This window comes from Stomoxys calcitrans, chromosome 4, assembly GCF_963082655.1.
Source record: "Stomoxys calcitrans chromosome 4, idStoCalc2.1, whole genome shotgun sequence".
In the NCBI taxonomy this organism is placed as follows: Eukaryota; Metazoa; Arthropoda; class Insecta; order Diptera; family Muscidae; genus Stomoxys; species Stomoxys calcitrans.
Window position 1 is genome coordinate 137,333,356 of NC_081555.1, and position 20,716 is coordinate 137,354,071.

The 20,716-nt window shown below is 40.0% G+C and overlaps 3 protein-coding genes across 3 annotated transcripts in view; 1 reads left to right on the forward strand and 2 right to left on the reverse strand.

The window, feature by feature from the left end:
* The window catches only part of LOC106090369 (uncharacterized), a 105,058-nt gene that overhangs the window by 55,979 nt on the left and 28,363 nt on the right, over positions 1 to 20,716 (forward strand). The window lies entirely within an intron of this gene.
* On the reverse strand, positions 14,076 to 14,785 carry LOC106090368 (uncharacterized). The gene is made up of 3 exons (XM_059367285.1): positions 14,705 to 14,785; positions 14,479 to 14,640; positions 14,076 to 14,416 (listed from the first exon to the last, which is right to left on the reverse strand). The coding sequence occupies exons 1-3, from the start codon at positions 14,783 to 14,785 to the stop codon at positions 14,087 to 14,089; spliced, it is 573 nt and encodes a 190-aa protein (XP_059223268.1). The 3' UTR covers positions 14,076 to 14,086.
* Positions 19,751 to 20,635, reverse strand: LOC106090372 (uncharacterized). Its single transcript, XM_013256535.2, has 3 exons — positions 20,498 to 20,635; positions 20,273 to 20,434; positions 19,751 to 20,208 (listed from the first exon to the last, which is right to left on the reverse strand). Exons 1-3 carry the CDS (start codon positions 20,576 to 20,578, stop codon positions 19,873 to 19,875), a joined length of 579 nt encoding a protein of 192 aa, XP_013111989.1. The 5' UTR covers positions 20,579 to 20,635; the 3' UTR covers positions 19,751 to 19,872.

The window sequence follows — 20,716 nt, forward strand, 5'->3', positions numbered from 1 at the left end:
GGGCTAAAATTTGAAACAAGGACCACGCCAAGTATGATCCGAATCGGTCTATAAACAGATATAGCCCCCATATAAACCGATCCCCGGATTTGACTTCTTGAGCCCCTAGAAGCCTCAATATTCATGCGATTTGGCTGAAATTCGGCACAACGACTAAAATTATGACTTTCCACATCCATGCCAAGTGCGATCCGAATCGCTCTATAAACAGATATAGCCCCATATAAACCGATCCCTGGATTAGAATTCTTCAGCCCTTAGAAGCTTCAATTTTCATTCGATTTGGCAAAAATTTGGAACAAAGACTAAAATTATGACTTTCCACATCCATACCAAGTATGGTCAGAATCGCTCTATAAACAGATATAGCCCCTGTATAAGCCGATCTCCGAATTTGACTTCTTGAGACCTTAGAAGCCTCAATTTTCATCGGATTTGGCTGAAATTTGGAAAGAAGACTGGACTTATGAATTCTAACATCAAAGCCAAATATGAATTGAATCGCTTCATAAACAGACATAGCCCCCATATAAACCGATCCACGGATTTGACTTCTTGAGCATTTAGAAGCCCCAATTTTCTACAGATTTGGCTGAAATTTGGGACAAAGACTTAGGTTGTGACTTTCAACATCCATGTCAAGTATGATCTGAATCGGTCTATAAACAGATATAGCCCCCATATAAACCGATCACCGGATTTGACTTCTTGAGCCCTTAGAAGCCTCAATTTACATCGGACTTGTCTGAAATTTGGAACAAAGACTTGAATTATTACTTCCAACATCCATGCCAAGTATAATCCAAATCGCTCTATAAACAGATATAGCCCCCATATAAACCGATCCCCGGATTTGACTTCTTCAGCCTGTAGAAGCCCCAATTTTCGTCCGAGTTAGCTGAAATGTAGCCCAAAAATCAATCTTATGACTTACATCATCAGTGCCAAATGTTATCAAAATCGGTCAATACAATGATAAAGGACCCCTTAAGTACCGATATCCCTATATGACTTCTTGTGACCAAAATAATTCAAATACAAACGCAGTTAATAAGGGTACATTTTTAGCGGAACCCATGGTAGTGAGTACCCAAGATTTGGTCCAGCCGATCTTAGCAGGCTTTTACTTGTTATGACCTCCAACATGTTTGCAAAGCACAGAGTCAATAACCGTTTAAAGCCCCCATATTAACCGATCTCCCTACTAGGGGCACAATTCGTATCCGATTTGGGTGAAATTTGTACAATTTCTCCTACGACCTCCAATTCTATTGGGTTGCCCAAAAAGTAATTGCGGATTTTTCATATAGTCGGCGTTGACAAATTTTTTCACAGCTTGTGACTCTGCAATTGCATTCTTTCTTCTGTCAGTTATCAGCGGTGACTTTTAGCTTGCTTTAGAAAAAAGTGTAAAAAAAAGTATATTTGATTAAAGTTCATTCTAAGTTTTATTAAAAATGCATTTACCTTCTTTTAAAAAATCCGCAATTACTTTTTGGGCAACCAATACTATAATCTGACATACCGATTTTTCTTCCTAAGCGTCTAGATGGCGCAATTATTTTTTGATTTGACCGAAATTTTGCATAAAAATGTTTTCTAAAACCTCCAATATCCACGATCTAAATCCGTGTCTCTTGGTCATATTCGGTTCAGGTACCGCTTTATATAAGTCACAGCTTAAAACTTTAAGGAAATCAGGTTATAAATGGGGATTTTATGGCTTAAGATCCCAGATCTGCAGATTGGTCCATATGGCAGCAATTTCCAAATATGCTTTGATTTGGACCATACCCGTTTCGGATATTGGGTGGCCTAGTGCGGGTTTTTGAGATTGGAAACCGCTCCGCTCCGGGTTAATGTCGCTCCCGCTCCGGGTTTAAAAAATATCGCTCCCGCTCCGGCAAAAATAGACCTGCTCCACTCCGCTCCGAGTCCCTGGTTTGTGCACAAATAAACATGGACAGACAGACTGACGGACATAGCTAAATCGAATCAGAAAGTGGTTCTGAATCGATCGGTATAATTATCAATGGATCTATCTATCTTCCCAGACATTGGCAATTCACTGGGTAAATACCCAATGTGTGGGAATTTTCTGGTTTCGATGCCCATCTCTACCCATCTATCAATGGGTAAACAAAAATAATCTCAAAAACTTTGCGTTTACAATTGAATTATTAAATTCGAGGAAACATTCGAATCAAGCATGCTCCAAGTAATCAATGTCACATTCTTTTCCATTCATGTGGCAACATAAAGTCACCACAGCAATGCCACCTTCAATGGCACCCTGAAAGTGACACCTTTCGCAACTAAGAGCATAACAAAGAGCCATAGGATTGACAATTGCACCCCTTACCCAACCCAACGCGCTGTTACAATGCAATACAGCGACGACAAAGAGTCTGGCAGTCTGACGGTGGCGAGGGGGGAGGTCGATGATATTCTTGACACGTTATTAATTCCATACAGGCAATGGCGTTGACAACAATTTGCCCATGCCAGTAGACCACTTCGAAGAAACACCAGTTGAGGCTTGAACAAAGAGATATGCTTATGTCGTTACAGCGCCTGAAAGTTTTATAGTATGCGGCTTCCGTCATACACTCACACACACACACACACATTGCAGGGGGTGATGTGTCGCCTCAGTTAAGTTGCGTTGCAGAAAATAAAAAGGGGGATTAGTTGCGAATGTGTGGAGGTGCTTTTGTAAGGCTATCAAAATTGCTTTTACTTTTGTTACTAATAATAATAGGTGTGTACTTGATATAAATCATTTTTTTACAAAAAAAAAAACAGTTTGTAAAAAAATAAAAGTAAAAAAGCAAATAAAAGCGCGCCAAATTCGGCCGTAGTGAATCTTATATACCCTTCTCCATGGATCCAATTTCACATGTCTTTGGAATGACATTTTGTAGATCGAAAGGAGATACATCAAGTTATGAAGCGACATGGATGCTAGAAGTCAAGCCTACTAGAAGTCATACAAAGAAACCACATTTAAAATTGCAGCCTACTCGAATAATAATTGCGCCCTCTAGAGGCTCAAAAAGTCAAACCGGGCTAAAGGTTTACATGGCAGCTGTATCAGGTTTAAAACATACTTGATACAGCTGTTGAAAGTCATAGCAAAACTTTAGGTGCAAAATTTCATAGAAATCGGTTGGAAATTGCACCTTCTAGAGGCTCAGGAAGCCAAATCTGAAGATCGGTTTATTTAGCAGCCACAAATGTAGAAAGGCCTCTGGGGGGGAGCGCTCAGCACCCCCAGAAAAGTCAAATACATGCCTCGTTTCATGACAGCTAGAATATAAGGCTTCACCTCTCGGTGTTTTTGAGGAGCCCTTCCCGAGCCATCGCACTTCCTGTATGGCGGTAATGTCTGCCCTGTACTTCCCCAATTCGTCCGCCAGAGCGCATACTGCGCCCTCTCTATTATGCGTGCGGACATTCCATGAGCAAATCGTGGTCTAAAATGTTTGCAGGGGTTCATCAACATAGGGGGATCCCCTTTTAATCTTCCTCGTTTTTCCAAAGTAATCACTTCAAGATTTCCAGGTGATGGGTTACATATACGACGCCCCAACCCATCTTTTTATACCCACCACCATAGGATGGGGGTATAAAAATCTAGACATTCCCTAAGTAACACCTCGAAGTATTCGTCTAAGACCCCATAAAGTCTCGACGTTGTGAGTCGAACTAGCCATGACCGTCCGCCCTTCTGTCGAAATCACGATAAAGGTCAAACGCGTAAAGCTATCCGCTTGAAATTCTGCACAGAAACTTAGTATTGATATAGGTCGTGGGGGATTTCAAATGGGCCATATCGGTTCAGATTTATATATAGCTCCCCGATTTGACATCTTGAGGTTCCAGGGCCTCAATTTCGCAATTTTTGTACGATTTGGTTGAAATTTTGCATTTAGTGTTCTGTTAAGACTTCCAACAACAGTGCCAATTATGGTTCGAATCGGTCTACAACCTGATATAGCTCCCACATAAATCGATCGCCCGATTTGTCTTCTTGAGCTCTTAGGTTAGGTTAGGTTAGGTCCAAGTGGCGGTCTGCCATCAGACTTAAATTTTCCCATGAACATTCAGTTAGGGAACTGGGGCAAACTTCTCACATATCAATGAGTGCTGTCCGACTCAATTTTAAGCTCAATGATAAGGGACATCGTGCGTGCCGCAAAGCAACACCTCTTTGGGGAGAAGATTTTACATGGCAAAGTAACTCAGAAATGTCGCCAGCATTAGAACAATTTTTCTGATGTTCCCGCCAGGATTTGAACCCATGTGTTCAGCGTCATAGGCGAACATGCTAACCTCTGCGCTACGATGGCCTCCATCAGACTCACTTAAATGCCATCAGACTCAATTAAACGTTTTCGTCCATTGTTATAACACAGAAACAGAAGAAGGAAGATGCCTTCTAGTTCCTACTGTTGAACCATCCAGATTGCTTAAAAAAAACCCGATAACTTGCGAATGCTCACATCCGCTAAATCAGATAGGTTCTCAAAGAAATGAGAACCTAAAGTCGAACTCTCACAGCTTCTGCAAAAGTCGTTGCTGGCAATCTCCAGTCTGTCAGCATGTTTTCCGTTTAGACAGTGATCTGTCATGACGGAAACAATGACTGAGACGTCTGTTCAAGCCAGTGACAGCAAAGCAGTAGACCTCTTCAAGTCTAGGTTAAGCCACATAGTTTTGGAATGCTCACAGCCCCCTCTTTGTGACCATCTATCATTCGTTGTCCTTCGGGCCTGGTCCTGAAAACATGTCGCTAGAGGCATACCCACAGATTCCAGTATCCCTGGAATGTGTAGAGTAGTTTCTAGTCTCGCAAGCTCATCCGCTTTACAATTCCTTGGAAAATAGCTGAGGCCCTGCACCCAGAACAGGTGAATTTAGAACTGTTCAGCCATCTCGTATAGAGATCTGCGACAGTCGAGGGGTTTTTTGTGTTCAGAAATACGTTCTCCGGGGATTTAATGGCTGCCTGGCTGTTTGAGGAGATATTTATGCCAATCGTCGTAATAACATATCTTAGCCATATCCCCACTTCCTTAATGGCAAGTATCTACGCTAGATACACACTGCAATGGTCGGATAACCTTTTTGATATGACCAGTTCTAAATCTATAGAGTACACCTCAAAGCCCACCCGGTCGTTAAGTTTGGAACCATCCGTATCGAAGTCTATGTAACTTCTGTTACCAGGGATATCGGAGTTCCAATCGGCTCTATCAGGAATAGTGGTACAGTACTTTTTATCAAAAAGCGGCTCAGGTAGGGTGTAATCCACACTGCCTAAAACATCGGATATTGTATCAAGGATAACACAGTGTCCTTAGCCACAACATGACCAATGAGAAAGTTCCCTTAACCACACGGCATTGGTCAGGCTGGGTATAATCCACACTGCCTGGAACATCGGATATTGTATCAAGGATAACACAGTGTCCTTAGCCACCATATGACCAATAAGAAAGCTCTCTTAACCTCACGGCAGTGGTCGCAGCAATTTGGGTAGCCACAATATCCAGAGGCATAAGATGTAGCATTAAATTCATGATGTCGTCCTCAGTGCGGCTTTGATGCACAACCAAGCCATCCTTTGGATGCGGTTAAGTATTGAGCAGTAGGTGGACTTTTGAAGTGCCGTCCACCAGACCACAACACCATATAGCATTATAGGTCTGACAACTGCAGTATATACACAATGCATGACACGCGGTCTAAACCCCCCAACTTTTGCCAATGGTTCTCTTGCAGGTGTATAGGACAAGAGTTGCCTTTCTTGCTCTCATATAAACCGATCTCCCGATTTGACTACTTGAGCTCTTACAAGCGGAAATTTTTGTCCGATTTGGCTGAAATTTTGCATGCGCGGTTCTGTAATGACTTCCAACAACTGTCACAAGTACGGTCCGAATCGGTCTATAACCTGATATAGCTCCCATATATACCGATCTCCCGATTTGACTTCTTGAGCCCTTGCAAGCCGCAATTTTTGTACGATTTGGCTGAAATTTTGCATGCGGTCTTCTGTTGCAACTTCCAACAACTTAGACAAATAAGGTCCAAATCAGTCTTTAACCTGATATAGCTCTCATGTAAACCGATCTCTCGATCATTCTTGTTCGGTACTTAGAAGCTTTAATTTTTGCCGGTTTGACAGAATTTTGGTATGTAGAATAAAATTTTGGCCTTCAGCTAAATTTATTTTGTACTAGCTGAACCGGGCCCGCTCCGCAGGCACTTGGCCCTGAAAAATATCAGCATCGTGCTCTTGTCTCAAATACCATTTATTTAAACCCCATATTGCCATTGTTTTAAGGGGAGTTTACATGATGATTCGTTCCCCAAAATTGATTATGAAATTAGTTTTCTAATCTCAAATACCTTTCATTTGAGCCACATATTGGCATGGTCGAAAAATTTTTACCCTTTGGGGGATGTTTTGGGGAAGGGGTGATGCCCTAAATATTGGGTTGCCCAAAAAGTAATTGCGGATTTTTCATATAGTCGGCGTTGACAATTTTTTTTTTATATTTGATTAAAGTTCATTCTAAGTTTTATTAAAAATGCATTTACTTTCTTTTAAAAAATCCGCAATTACTTTTTGTGCAACCCAATACATGGTCCTACATTCGTATTCTACTGCCAAAAACCTTTATTTGCGATGGTCAGTAAAAAATTGCTGTTTTGGATTATTTTGGGAAAGGGGTAGACTCTCAAATTAGTCCCAAAAGTGGGTATCAATTCTTGCTCTGCCCCCCCAATACCTTTCATTTAAGCCCCACATTTACATGGTCGGTAAATATGCCCGATTTAGGGGTGTTTTGGGGAGCGGGGTGGTCCCCCAAACACTAAGCCCTGAAAATATCATGACCCAAATTGTCTTGCTGAGAAAATACATCCTATTTCGGGGTTGTTATGGTGGTGGGACGTCCCCTAGACAGTTGGTTCCGAATGTTGATATCAGATTCATGATCTACTCCCAAATACCTTTCATTTGAGAACCATTTTTCTATAGTCGGCAAACATGACCGGGGGATGTGGCGGCCACTCAGTGACTTGGCTTTGAAAATATATATCTACTCTAACAAACCTCTTATTTGAGCCTCATATTGCAATTGCCAGCATATACGTCCTATTTAGGTAGTATTATGGAGGTGGGCTGGCCCCCCCAAGCACTTAGTCCGACAATTGGATATCAGATAAGTTTTCTAATCTTAAATACCTTTCGTTTGAGTCCCATATTGTCGTAATTGGTGTATATATATATTTGGTAGGTTTTGGTGGTGGGGCGCCCCCCTAGGAACCCTATCCGAAATTTGGGTACCAAATTGTTGTTTGTTACTTTAAGAGAGGTTTCTATAAGAGAGCACACAATATTTCGCTTAAATCGCACCACCCATCTCCGAGATTTGGCGTTTCTGAAAATTAGGGAAAGGGGGAGGGCCCGACCCCCATTCAGATATCAAAAAAGTTTAGGGATTTAGGGATCATTATGCACCATCTGTGAAAATTTCAAGAAAATCGGTTCATTCGTTTCTGAGCCTATAAGGAACACACAAACAAACAACCACAAATTGATTTTATATATAAGATAAAATTTTAGCAGAATCCTTGGTGGTGGGCTCCCAAGATTCGCGCCGGCCGAACTTAACACGCTTTTATTTGTTATAGTTCCGCAGGCGAACTTGTGGTACATTTTAGCTCACTACCTTTAACGCATGTTACAGGAAGCTCCCCAGGTGACACCGCGGGGAAGTTTGTGTCCACATTTGAGATGAAGCCGCCAGATTTTACATCGCCCGATTGGACTTCTTGAGTTTCTAGCAGAAGCAATTTTTTGGCTAAAATTTTAAACGAGGAACTTTTTTTCTTTAGACTTCTTAAACTCATCACAAGTACGGTCCACCAGTACCTGTAGATGTATTTCCTACAATTTTGAAAAAATCCATTCAAACAATGTATCAATTGCGATCCATGCTGGAGATTGGCTCGACCCAACTTAATGCGCTTTTACTTGTTTTTCACTACAAATGCTTAGTTAAAGGCCACTTGCCTAGCCATAAAGTTTATAGAATTTTGAAGAATTCTATAAACTTTATGGCCTTTTTGAATTTTCCTATCAATTGTACAACTACATATGTATTTAACTTTCATTACAAACTTAGCCAAAAACACAAAATTGGCAATGATACTTTTCGCTAACCAACTGCAATCTCAACTAACTTAAAACTTGCAAAATAAAAGTTTTCATTGAAATATTGTTTGATACCTTCAGCATTTATACCAACACTGCTTCTTCGTGAGCGGGTAGTTAAAGCAACATCAACAAACTTTCAATTCACCATGTTCTTCCGCAGGTTGCCGTGACAAAATACGAAGGTATGACATAAAATCTAGACAACAAGGAACTGCTGACTATGATATTAAATAAGTTATTATCATGTGACAACGCCATGACTAAAGAGATAAGTGACAGGTGGCAGGGTGGTAGACTGTCTAACAGAGAGACAAGCAGATAGATAGGCAGGCAGACAAGCATGCAAAATACGACAGATAGACTGACAATCAAGTCTAATTCCAGTCAACAATATCAGCTTCAAATCAATTTGCTCTATATCCAAAGACAATAGAGGGGAAGTGTGTGTGTTTGGGGGGGAGCACAATTAGCATTAAAACCAAAGCAATTGCGGTTGCAAAGATGAATGCATATAAGCCGCCCAACTGCTTGGGCTTGTCATAAACACATTTCCATTTCATTTGAATTCATCCCTTTGATAGCACCCTGGCCTCCTGGCAGACTGTGAAAGCAAGAATTGAGAAGATTTTCTAACGACTTACAAGATTTTATAAGGATTTTAATTATGAAGATGTTGTCTTCATATGAATCCTCCTTCTTTGTCAGCTCCTTAATAGGATACTCGTATTAACATTTTCATAGTAGGAAAGTTGTTCCTTCATAAATAAGCTGGGAAATTCATGGTATTCCTTATAGGCTTTTATAGTTATACTCTGGCCATAATAGAATTTCAGAAATACTCTTTCTAAAGGAAATTAAAGAACCTACAATTTATTATGTGCCTTTTGTTGTGGGGCTTGGCTACGAGGGGGTTCTCATTATTTGTAGGGGTCGGAGTTCGCTCTCTCGGTAATTGTTGCATAAACCACAACAGTTGCTATAGCAAAGCTTACATGTATGTGATTACCGCCCCAAAAATGCTTTTACCAAAAGCCTCAAATTCATGGCAAAAAAAAGAGACAACGGATGTGTACTTAACTTCCTGTCAAGCACTGGGTGTTTGTTATTCATGTGTGTTTGTGTTGGGCATTAAGGGGAACTTTTACAAACATGATATTGCAGAATTGAAATGAAAACTAAACCACTAAACTAACACAAGTGCAAGCAATTGGATAGGAAATAAAATCAAAGTCGGCGAAAGTCGAAACAGGAACTTTTGAATAGCTCTACAAGAAGTAAAAAACAAGTAAAAGTGTGCTTAATGCGACCGGGCCTAATTTTATATACCCTACACCATGGCTCGCATTTGGCAAGTTCTCCAAATCTCTTTATAGGCAAACCAAGGATAAGGGATAAGAATTACCATACTTGGTTAAGCTGTCGGATACCAAAGTGGAAGTTGTTGTGTAAAATTTCAGCCAAATCGGATAACAATTGCGCCCTCTAGAGGCTTAAGAAAAATAATCGGGAGATTAGTTTGTAAGGGCGCTATAACAGGTCATAAAACGATTTAGACCATATTTGACACAGTTGTTGGAAGTCAAAACAAACTACATCATGCAAAATTTCAGGCAAATCGGATAATAATTTCGCCCTCTAGCGGATCAAGAAGTAAAGATCCCAGATCAGTGTATATGGGAGCTATGTCAGATAATAAATCGATTTAGCCCATACTTGGCACTGTTGTTGGAAATCAAAACAAACCACTTCAAGCAAAATTTCAGCCAAATCCGTTAATAATTGCGCCCTCTAGCGGCTCAAGAAGTCAATATACGAGATCGGTTTTTATGTGAGCTATATCAGGTAATGAATCTGTTTGAGCCATACTTGGCACAATTATTGATGATTATTAACAAATTTGAACCAAACTTGGCACACTTATTGGATGTTAAAGCAAAACATTTCATGCAAAATTTCACAAAAAATTTATAATAATTGCGCCCCCTAGCGGCTCAAGAAGTTAAGGTCCAGGATCGGATTACATGGGAGCTATATAAGGTTATGAATCGAATTGGACCATACATAGCACAGTTGTTGATGGTCAAACCAAACTACTTTATGCTTAAATTTCAGGCAAATCGGGTAATAATTGCACCCTCTAGCGGCTCAAGAAGCCAAGATACGAAATCCGTTTATATGGCAGCTATATCAGGTTATGGACCGCTGTAGACCATACTTTTCAGTTGTTGGAAGTTAAAAACAAGAAGCGGCTCAAGAAGTCAAGATCCCAGATCGCTTTGCATGGGAGCTATATCAGGTTATAAACCGACATACTTGACACAGTTGTTGATGATCAAATCAAAAAACTTCACGCAAAATTTCAGCCTAATCGGATAATAATTGCGCCCTCTAGCGGCGCAAGAAACAAGATCAGTTTATATGGCAGCTGTATCAGGTTATGGACCGCTGTAGACCATAGTTTGCAGTTGTTGGAAGTTAAAAACAAACCATTTCATGCTAAATTTCAGGCAAATCGGTTCATAAGTGCGCCCTCTAGTGCATAACGAAGTCACGATTTCAGATCGGTTTACATGGGATCATGTAATGAATCGGCTTGGGCCATACTTGGCACAGTTGTTGACGGTCAAACCAAAACACTTCGTGCAAAATTTCAGACAAATCGGGTAAAAATGGCGCCCTCTAGCGGCTCAAGAAGTCAAGATCCGAAATCGGTTTATATGGGAGCTATATCAGGTTATCAACCGATTTAGACCATACTTAGCACAGTTATTTCAAGTCAAAACAAACCACTTCATGCAAAACCTAAGCTTAATCAGTTAAAAAAAAAATGCGCCCTCTAGCGGCTCAAGAAGTCAAAATCCGAAATTGGTTTACATGGGAGCTGTATCAGCTTATGAACCGATTCTGATCGTACTTGGCACAGTTATTGGAAGCCAAAACAAACCACTTCATGCTAAATTTCAGCCAAATCGGGTAGAAATTGCGTCCTCTAGCGGGCCAAGAAGTTAAGTTCGGAGATCGGTTTATATGGGAGCCATATCAGGTTATGGACCGATTTGGATCATTTTTGGCACAGTTGTTGGAAGTCCAAACAAACCACTTGATGCAAAATTTCAGCTAAATCATTGCGCGCTCTAGCGGTTCAAGAAATCAAAATCCAAAATCTGTTTATATAGGAGCTATATCAGGTTATTAACCGATTTGGACCATACTTGGTGCAGTTGTTGGAAGTGAAAAATTGGGTAAAAATTGCTCCCTTTAGCGGCTCAATAAGTCACTATCCGAGATCGGTTAATATGGCAGCTATATCATGTTAGGAACCGATTTGAACCCCACTTGGGAGAGGTTTTGGAATTCAAAATTGAAAACTTGGTGCAAAATTTCAGCCAAATCGGATAAAAACCAGTAAAAAATTAGGGGTTCTAGGGACCGAAAAAGGACGATCGAAAGACCGGTTTATATGGGAGCCATATCAGGTTATAAACCAATTCTGACCATATTTGTGCACAGTTGTTGAAAGTCGTAACAGAACACCGCATGCAAAATTTCAGGCACATCGGACTAAAATTGCGGCTTGTAAGGGCTCAAGAAGTCAAATCTGGATATCGGTTTATATGGGAGCTAAGGGAGTAAGGGCTCAAGAAGTCAAATCGGGATATCGGTATATATGGGAGCTATATCAGATTATAGACCGATTCTGATCGTACTTAGCTCAGTTATTGGATGTCTTAACAGAGCAAAATTTCAGCCAAATCGAACAAAAATTGCGGCTTGTAAGGGCTCAAAATATCAATTCGCGAGATCGGTTTATATGGGAGCTATATCTAAATCAGAAGCGATGTGGTACATTTGCTATCCCCAATAACCTACATCAATATCTATGCAAAATTTCAGGCGGCTAGCTTCACGCCTTCCACCGCTATCGTGATTTCAACAGACGGACGGACGGACATTTATGGCTATATCGACTTAGGATGTCGAGACGATCAAGAATATACTTTAAGGGGTCTTAGACGAATTTTTCGAGGTGTTACAAACGGAATTACTAGATTAGTATACTCATATCCTATGGTGGTGGGTATAATTAGGAGATTAAAGTATACCAAAATTTAATAAAAAAAAGTTGGAAGTATGAGAGCAATCATTGTACAACATTTTAGCCCAATCGGAAGAAAATAGCTCTCTCTATAGGCGCAATGTATTTTTTAGGATACATTCAGTGTCGGATCGCTTGTTTTTGTTCAATTTTGCAATTAACTTTGCTGATAGTATCGAAAGAAAAATATCAAATATCGATATTCAAACAAAATAATAAAATATCGATAGAATCGATATTTTTCAGCTCAACTTCTGAGTCCGCCAAGAATTCATCCTCACCAGATTCGCAGATTCTCTCGATCTTGGGTTGCCCAAAAAGTAATTGCGGATTTTTCATATAGTCGGCGTTGACAAATTTTTTCACAGCTTGTGACTCTGTAATTGCATTCTTTCTTCTGTCAGTTATCAGCTGTTACTTTTAGTTCATTCTAAGTTTTATTAAAAATGCATTTACTTTCTATTAAAAAATCCGCAATTACTTTTTGGACAACCCAATATCAATCAATATTCAGACAAAAAATAACATATCGATAAAATTGATAGTGCTATCGATATTTTGCCAGCTCTACTTCTGAGTCCGCCAGTAATTCATCCTCACTAGATTCATTCAATCTTGTCATGATGAGTTTCCTTGCTTCTCCATGGAAAGTTGAGAAAACAGTGGAACCACTCTTCCTTAGGACATTGGACACTTGCGGACGATTCATCATTAGATGCTTCATTAACTGCTGCTGTCGAAGTGGCTTTTGATTTCTGTCCTTTCTTGCAGGCGCACACCTTGAGCTCAAACCTAACTGATGATTTACCCACACAGGGCTTGTTGGGTCGCGCTTCGACAACTTCCCCTTTTGTTTTGATTGCGGCAGGGGGATATTTAGTCCCCTGCAATCCGCTACACTTTAGAGATGTGCTTGATAGTTCCTCAGACAAGTGTTCAACAACAACAATTACTGAGTCGTCTTCTGATTCCCCAAACACACCGCTTCTATACTCCTTCAGTCTCAACTTTTTGAATTCTTGATAGTTCCTCAGACAAATGTTCAGCAACCACTACTGAGTCGTCTTCTGATTCCCCAAACACACTGCTTCTGTACAACTTCAGTCTCAACTTTTTGAATCCATTGGATCCAATTATTATTTATGATCGGAAGCAATTTCCTCAACAAACCCAAACGACTGCATATCATTGAACTCTTTCGGCGCCACGTTGTTATTGAGAGATTTTCCGGAACATTTGTGTATTCAGGAGTAGTTAAGACCCTGTCGTGTGTGCCATTGTGATTTTCGCCTTGTTAAAGAGTTTTCTGCAACCATTTCTTACACCAATCAGTCTGGCATCCACCTTGACAGCCGCAGTGTAAGATATGAAGACTTAGGCAAGCCATTCGCGGCATTCAAGATCCGCTCAACCATTTTATTAATGTCCATCGCAGTATTCACTTCCTTCACAAGTCTACAAGATATAGCCGTGCAGAATTTGTGCCGAAACTTCTCCCAATTCCTTTTCTTCTTAGCCACATATGCAACCTTCTGCCTGTCTTCCTGGTAATATATTGTAGTTCGATTTATTTCGTTTATTACAAATCGCCAGATTACTTCAATAAGTAGCTCACCCTTTTACAAAAAATATGTTAACAACATTTCGTAGAAAAGTTATTGATTTGGTTGGTATTTCGATTTTTTGTGCTCATCCGACATCAAACAAATAGTTTCTCTCATGAAGACTTAACTTTAAAGATTTTGCACAATGTACCGTTAAATGCGTTCAATTTCGAGTAAAAAATGCAATGACCAGTCAACATCACCAACCACAATAATATCAACCTTATAGAAACCATCTTTAAAATGTTTAGGAAATCCCTCTTTGCTGAAAATACAATTGTTCATGGTGTAGTTTCTCTTCTCAAGAGGTGGCACAAAATCTCCCTCGAATATGGGGAAATCCGAGCATTCCTTTAGTGAACTCATCAATCCATTTTTGTAGAAACCATTCATGAACTCAAAAAAGTGTTTTCGTGGCATAGAGAAAGGTATGCGCCCAAAATCCCTATTTGGGTTATTGCTGTAAGACGTTATCATCTCCATCTGTTTGGAAATTAGATTTTCAAAACATTAAAGTCAAACTGCGAGATCAACTATATATTCACCTCATTGGAATCACCTTCCACAATGTCATAATTCAGGAAGAGGGTTCCTGCGCAAGCGTAAACACCACGACTGACTCTAACAATACTCATGTCATAGAACTGGACTAAGTCTGTATTGGAGGATTGTGTTTCCAGTGATTTCAGCTCATATTCCCAATCATGCTAAAGTTGAAATTTGGGTAACTGGAATTATTTCACCAAATATTTTTTGGACCCATTGTATTACCATGCTAGGTTGGGTTGTGTATCCTTCAATGCCTATGACCAACGAAAGACAGAAAATCAAAGATTTTCTTAGAAATTCCATTTCTTCTACCCCAAAGTTATTACAGTAATGAACAGAGCAAGCTCACATTTCATATTTATATTAGCAGAGAATTTCTAGAAGGGCAAAAAAAACCTGTCTCCCTGCCGCAATGAGGCAATTATTAACACGTTGGAATGAATTAAATTTTTGGGATAAAAATCTACATGAATGTTTCAGGTCAAGATATTAGCGGCAAACGCCGCTGTAACCACAATTAACGAACGTAATACTACAAATCATATTTGTAGGCTAAAATCTGATAAAAACAAGTAAGAGCGTGCTAAGTTCAGCCTGGCCGAACCTTATATACCCTCCACCATGGATCGCATTTGTCGAGTTCTTTGCGCGGTATCTCTTTTTAGGCAAAATAATGAATAAGAACCAATAGCATAACTATCGGAGCTTTATCAAGTTATAATCCGATTCGGACTATAAATGAATTGAATGTTGAAGACCATAGTAAAGGGTACTTTTTTTTGAGGTTAGGATTTTCATGCATTAGTATTTGACAGATCACGTGGGATTTCAGACATGGTGTCAAAGAGAAAGATGCTCAGTATGCTTTGACATTTCATCATGAATAGACTTACTAACGAGCAACGCTTGCAAATCATTGAATTTTATTACCAAAATCAGTGTTCGGTTCGAAATGTGTTCAAATTTTGACAAATTTTGTTCAGCGATGAGGCTCATTTCTGGTTGAATGGCTACGTAAATAAGCAAAATTGCCGCATTTGGAGTGAAGAGCAACCAGAAGCCGTTCAAGAACTGCCCATGCATCCCGAAAAATGCACTGTTTGGTGTGGTTTGTACGCTGGTGGAATCATTGGACCGTATTTTTTCAAAGATGCTGTTGGACGCAACGTTACGGTGAATGAACACATTTCGAACCGAACACTGATTTTGGTAATAAAATTCAATGATTTGCAAGCGTTGCTCGTTAGTAAGTCTATTCATGATGAAATGTCAAAGCATACTGAGCATCTTTCTCTTTGACACCATGTCTGAAATCCCACGTGATCTGTCGGCTCACGAAGTCAAGATCCAAGATCGGTTTATATGGCAGCTATACCAGGTTATGAACCGATTTAAGCCATACTTCGCACAGTTGTTGAAAGTCATAAAAAAACAACTCATTAAAAATTTCCGCCAAATCGGATAAAAATTGCGCCCTCTAGCGGCTCAAGAAGTCAAGATCCAAGATCGGTTTATATGGCAGATATATCAGGTTATGAACCGATTTGAACTATACTTAGCACAGTTGTTGGAAGTCGAAACAAATCACCTCATGCAGTCAAATCGAACGAGAATTGCGCCCTCTAGAGGCTCAAGAAGTCAAGACCCAAGATTGGTTTATATGCCAGCTATATCACAGTATGGATCGATTTGGCCCATTTACAATCCCAACCGACGTACACTTATAACAACTGAAAACGTGCAAAGTTCAAATCTTGGGAACCCACCACCGTGGATTCTGCTAAAATATGGGAGCTACATCTATTTTAAGACTGAATTGGACCGTACTTGGCGCAGTTGTTGAAAGTCACAACAGAACACTACGTGCAAAATTCCAGCCAAATCGGACAAAATTTGCGACTTTCAGGGACTCAAGAAGTCAAATCGGGAGATGGGTTTATATGGGAGGTATATCAGGTTATAGACCGATTTGCACCGTACTTGGCACAGTTGGTGGAAACAAAACACCACGTTCAAAATTTCAGGCATGATATGGTATGATAGGAAACCTGGAAGGGAGGGAAGAGGTTTCCGATCGGAAACTTGAGATGAAACTTGAAGTCGAGTGAGAGGCACTGCTGCCATCGGCACAGTCTTGGATTGAACGAATCCTAGTATTGCCATCTGGAAGATCAAAGCTAGAGGACAGAGTGGGCCTGTGAGTTTACATTGAGAACCCTGGGACTGTGATCCGTTTTAGACTGCCTGACCATAATACGGTCCTGCAGGCGGAGATCCGGGCGATCACGGAATGCGTGAATTGGTGTGGTGCTAACGTGAGGACTTCGAGTGTGAACATCTTTACCGACAGTAAAATTGCCATAAGGGCAATAATAACCTGGACGGTAAGATCACGAACAGTCTTGCAGTGTAAGAAGGAAATTAACGCCTTCGCTGAGGATGGCAAAATCCGCATCGTTTGGGTGCCGGGCCATAACTGAGTAAGGGGGAATGAAAGGGCAGACGATTTGGCGGTGAAGCCCAGAGGACTGCCGTCAGTGAACTTAGTTAACCCGAAGCCTTTCGGGTCGACGCAGTCCGGGTTAAGGGAGTGGGCGACGAATGCGCATGCAACATTGTGGAACAGCGAAACGGTTGGTAGGACTGCGAAAATCATATGGGGGGATCCAGATCGTGAGAAGACGAGGCTATTACTGAAAGGTAGCAAGAAGGAGGTCAGTATAGCTATTGGTATCATAACGGGACTCATAGGACTACTAGCTCACTTATGTAAAGTCGGTGCGGCAAGTGATAACATGTGTAGGGCATGCGGGGAAGATGATGAGACGTTGGAGCATTTCCTTTGTCATTGCCTGGCTTTCGCGTCCAACAGATACCGCCACTTAGGTGGAGACACAATATCAGACATGAACCAACTTACGGAAGTGGTATTGAAAACAATTAAGGATTTTGCAAGTAGCACGGAATTCCTAACTTAAAATTTTCTTTTTAGAGGTTACTTTCTAGTTTTTAGAGCGCACACCAAGCCGATTACTGGCTTAGGTGTATGTCCATAGTGGCATGGGGCGGATTAATATCTGCACCCTCTGTTCGACCTAACCTAACCATATCAGGCTAAAGACCGATTTGCACTGTACTTGGCACAGTTTTTGGAAGTCATAACGAAACACCGCATGCAAAATTTCAGCCATATCGGACAAAAATTTCAGCTTCCAGAGGCTCAAGAAGTCAAATCGGGAAATCAGCTGAAATGGGAGGTATATCAGGTTATAGACTGATTTGCACTGTACTTGGCGCAGTGGTTGGAAATCAAAACGGAACACCGCATACAAAATTTCAGCCAAATCGGATGAAAGTTGAGGTTTCCAGGGGCTCAAGAAGTCAAATCGGGAGATCGGTTTATATGGGAGCTATATCAGATTAAAAACCGATTTGGGCCGTACTTGTCGCAGTTGTTGAAAATCAAAACGGAACACCGCATCCAAATTTCAACCAAATCGGACAAAAATTGTGGCTACCAGGACCTTAAGAAGTCAAATTGGGAGATCGGTTTACATGGGAGCTATATCAGTTTAAAAACCGATTTGGGCCGTACTTGGCGCACTTGTTGGAAATCATAATGGAACAATGCATGCAAATCCAAATCGGACAAAATATTGCGGCTTCCAGAGGCTCAAGAAGTCAAATCGGGCAATCGGTTTATATGGGGGCCATATCAGGTTCTTGACCGATTTGGGCCATACTTGGCATTTATTATTAGCCAAACCGCGCCAGCTCCGCTGCGCATTTTTTGATTTTTAAGGGTGGGGACATACGCTCTGAATATGGATAACGAATTCGTGCCACTGTAGTTCATGTCCGCTTACGCCTACGTTCGAATCCTGGCGAGAACATCCAAAAAAATTTAAAGCGGTTGTTATCCTTTCTTAACGCTGGCGAAATTTACGAGGTACCATGCATGGTCATGTCAATTCTCCCCAATGAAGTGTCGCACTGCGACAACGCCGTTTGAACTTGGCTTCCAAAAAAAGGTCCCTTATCTATGAGTTTAAACTTGAATCGGAAATTACTCATTGATGTGTGAGAAGTTTGCCCCTGCTCGGTTCATGGGCAAAATTTTACTCTACTTCCAAATGCCTTTCTTTCAAGTCTCATATTATCATTTTGGTAAATATTGGGTTTCCCAAAAAGTAATTGCGGATTTTTTAAAAGAAAGTAAATGCATTTTTAATAAAACTTAAAATGAACTTTAATCAAATATACTTTTTTTACACTTTTTTTCTAAAGCAAGCTAAAAGTAACAGCTGATAACTGACAGAAGAAAGAATGCAAATACAGAGTCACAAGCTGTGAAAAAATTTGTCAACGCCGACTATATGAAAAATCCGCAATTACTTTTTGGGCAACCCAATATTTCCTGTTTACGGGGTATTTGGGTGGTGGGATGGCCACCCAGACACTTGGCCTTTAAAGTAAATACAATCTAGTGCAAATCGGACCGAAATTGGGGCTTATAAGGACTCAAAAAGTCAAATCGGGAGATCGGTTTATATGGGAGCTATATCAGACCGATTTGAACCGTACTTGGCACAGTTTTTGGAAGTTAAAAAGGAACACCACTTGTAAGTTCTCAAGAAGTCAAATCGGGAGAACGGGTTATATGGGAGCTAATCCTAATCTGAGACGATATGACCCATTTGCAATCCTCGACGAGCTACATCAATAGTTAGTATCTGTGGTAGCGGCTCAAGAAGTCAAATCGGCAGATCGGTTTATATGGGAGCTATATCCTAATCTGAGACGATATGACCCATTTGTAATCCTCGACAACCTACATCAATAGTTAGTATCTGTGCTAGCGGCTAGCTTTATGCGTTCGACCGCTATCGTGATTTCGACAGACGGACGGATGGACATGGCTAATTCGACTCAGAACGTCAAGACGATCAAGAATATATATATATACTTTATGTAAGACCCCATAAAGTATATATATATTCTTGATCGACGAATATTTGGAGGTGTTACAAACGGAATGACTAGATTAGTATACTCCAATCCTATGGTGGTGGGTATAAAAAAATCTTCAATATTTTCCCTTCAGAGAAAAGTTAACATAGATGTCATTCAATTTAGTTCTAGAGTAAAAAAGATAACGAAATTAGCTTTTATATGAATGTTTATCAAAATTTTATCTTTGAAAAAAAAATTTCATTATAATATTGTCTTTAAAGAATTTGTTTGTTTTTAGTGAAAATTTCACTGAAATTTAGCTTCGACGAAATATATTAGATTTCCCCTTTGGAGAACATTTTTAAACTTTAAATTTGTTGTTGAATTTATACAAAATCAATCTATGCACAACGTACGTTTTTCGATAGATACCAAATCTATCGAAAAATGTTTTGAACTAATAAATAAAAAATCATTGACCACTCAACATCACCGAAGGTATAAAGGACAACCTTATAGTAACCATCCTGCAAATGTTGGGGAAATCCCTTTTGGGTAAAAACACAATTGTCCATTGTGTAATTTCTCTTCTCTAGCGGTGGCACAAAATCCCCATCGAACAACGGCAAATTCGAACAATCCTTTAATGTTTCCATCAATGCATTCTTGTAGAAATCGTTCATAAAACCAAAAATATGCTGCCTTTGTAAAGTGAAGGGTATGGGCTTATAATCGCCGTTTATGCTGTCACTTCGGTACGTTTTTATTTCTATCTATTATAGTATGAGAGATAAAAAATTAGAAAAAAAAAGATCAACAAATCGAGATCCCATTTACCTCATTGGAATCACCTTCTACTACGTCATAATTGAAAAAAATCGTTCCTGCACATGCATAAACTCCACGACTGACTCGTGTCGCATTCAATTCATAGAACAGCAGTAAATCTGCATCAGAGGTATAATGATCAATTGAGACAAGCTCGTATTCCCACGTATGCTAGAATTAATATGAAAATGATTCGAATCATTTCGCCACATAGCAATATCACCATTTAGTTACCTGGCCATATTGGGATATTACAATGCCAATGCAAAAATTAAGTATCAAAACTTGTATTTGACAGTTTCTGAGCAATTTCATTTCAACAACGGAATTTTTTAATTTGAATGAGTTTGAATTATGAAATTTCAATTTATATCAGTTGGCAATTTCTAATTTGTTAAAATCATGATATCCATACAACAAGGCAATTAGTGACACGTAGTTATGAAATAAATT

Coding starts and splice junctions, on each gene's coding strand:
- LOC106090368 (XM_059367285.1), bottom strand. CDS start 14,785: ATGGAATTTCTAAGAAAATCTTTGATTTTCTGTCTTTCGTTGGTCATA. Junction 14,641..14,704: donor ACACAACCCAACCTAGCATG/GTAATACAATGG, acceptor TTTCAACTTTAG/CATGATTGGGAATATGAGCT. Junction 14,417..14,478: donor TGGAAGGTGATTCCAATGAG/GTGAATATATAG, acceptor ATTTCCAAACAG/ATGGAGATGATAACGTCTTA.
- LOC106090372 (XM_013256535.2), bottom strand. CDS start 20,578: ATGAAATTGCTCAGAAACTGTCAAATACAAGTTTTGATACTTAATTTT. Junction 20,435..20,497: donor TAATATCCCAATATGGCCAG/GTAACTAAATGG, acceptor TATTAATTCTAG/CATACGTGGGAATACGAGCT. Junction 20,209..20,272: donor TAGAAGGTGATTCCAATGAG/GTAAATGGGATC, acceptor ATACTATAATAG/ATAGAAATAAAAACGTACCG.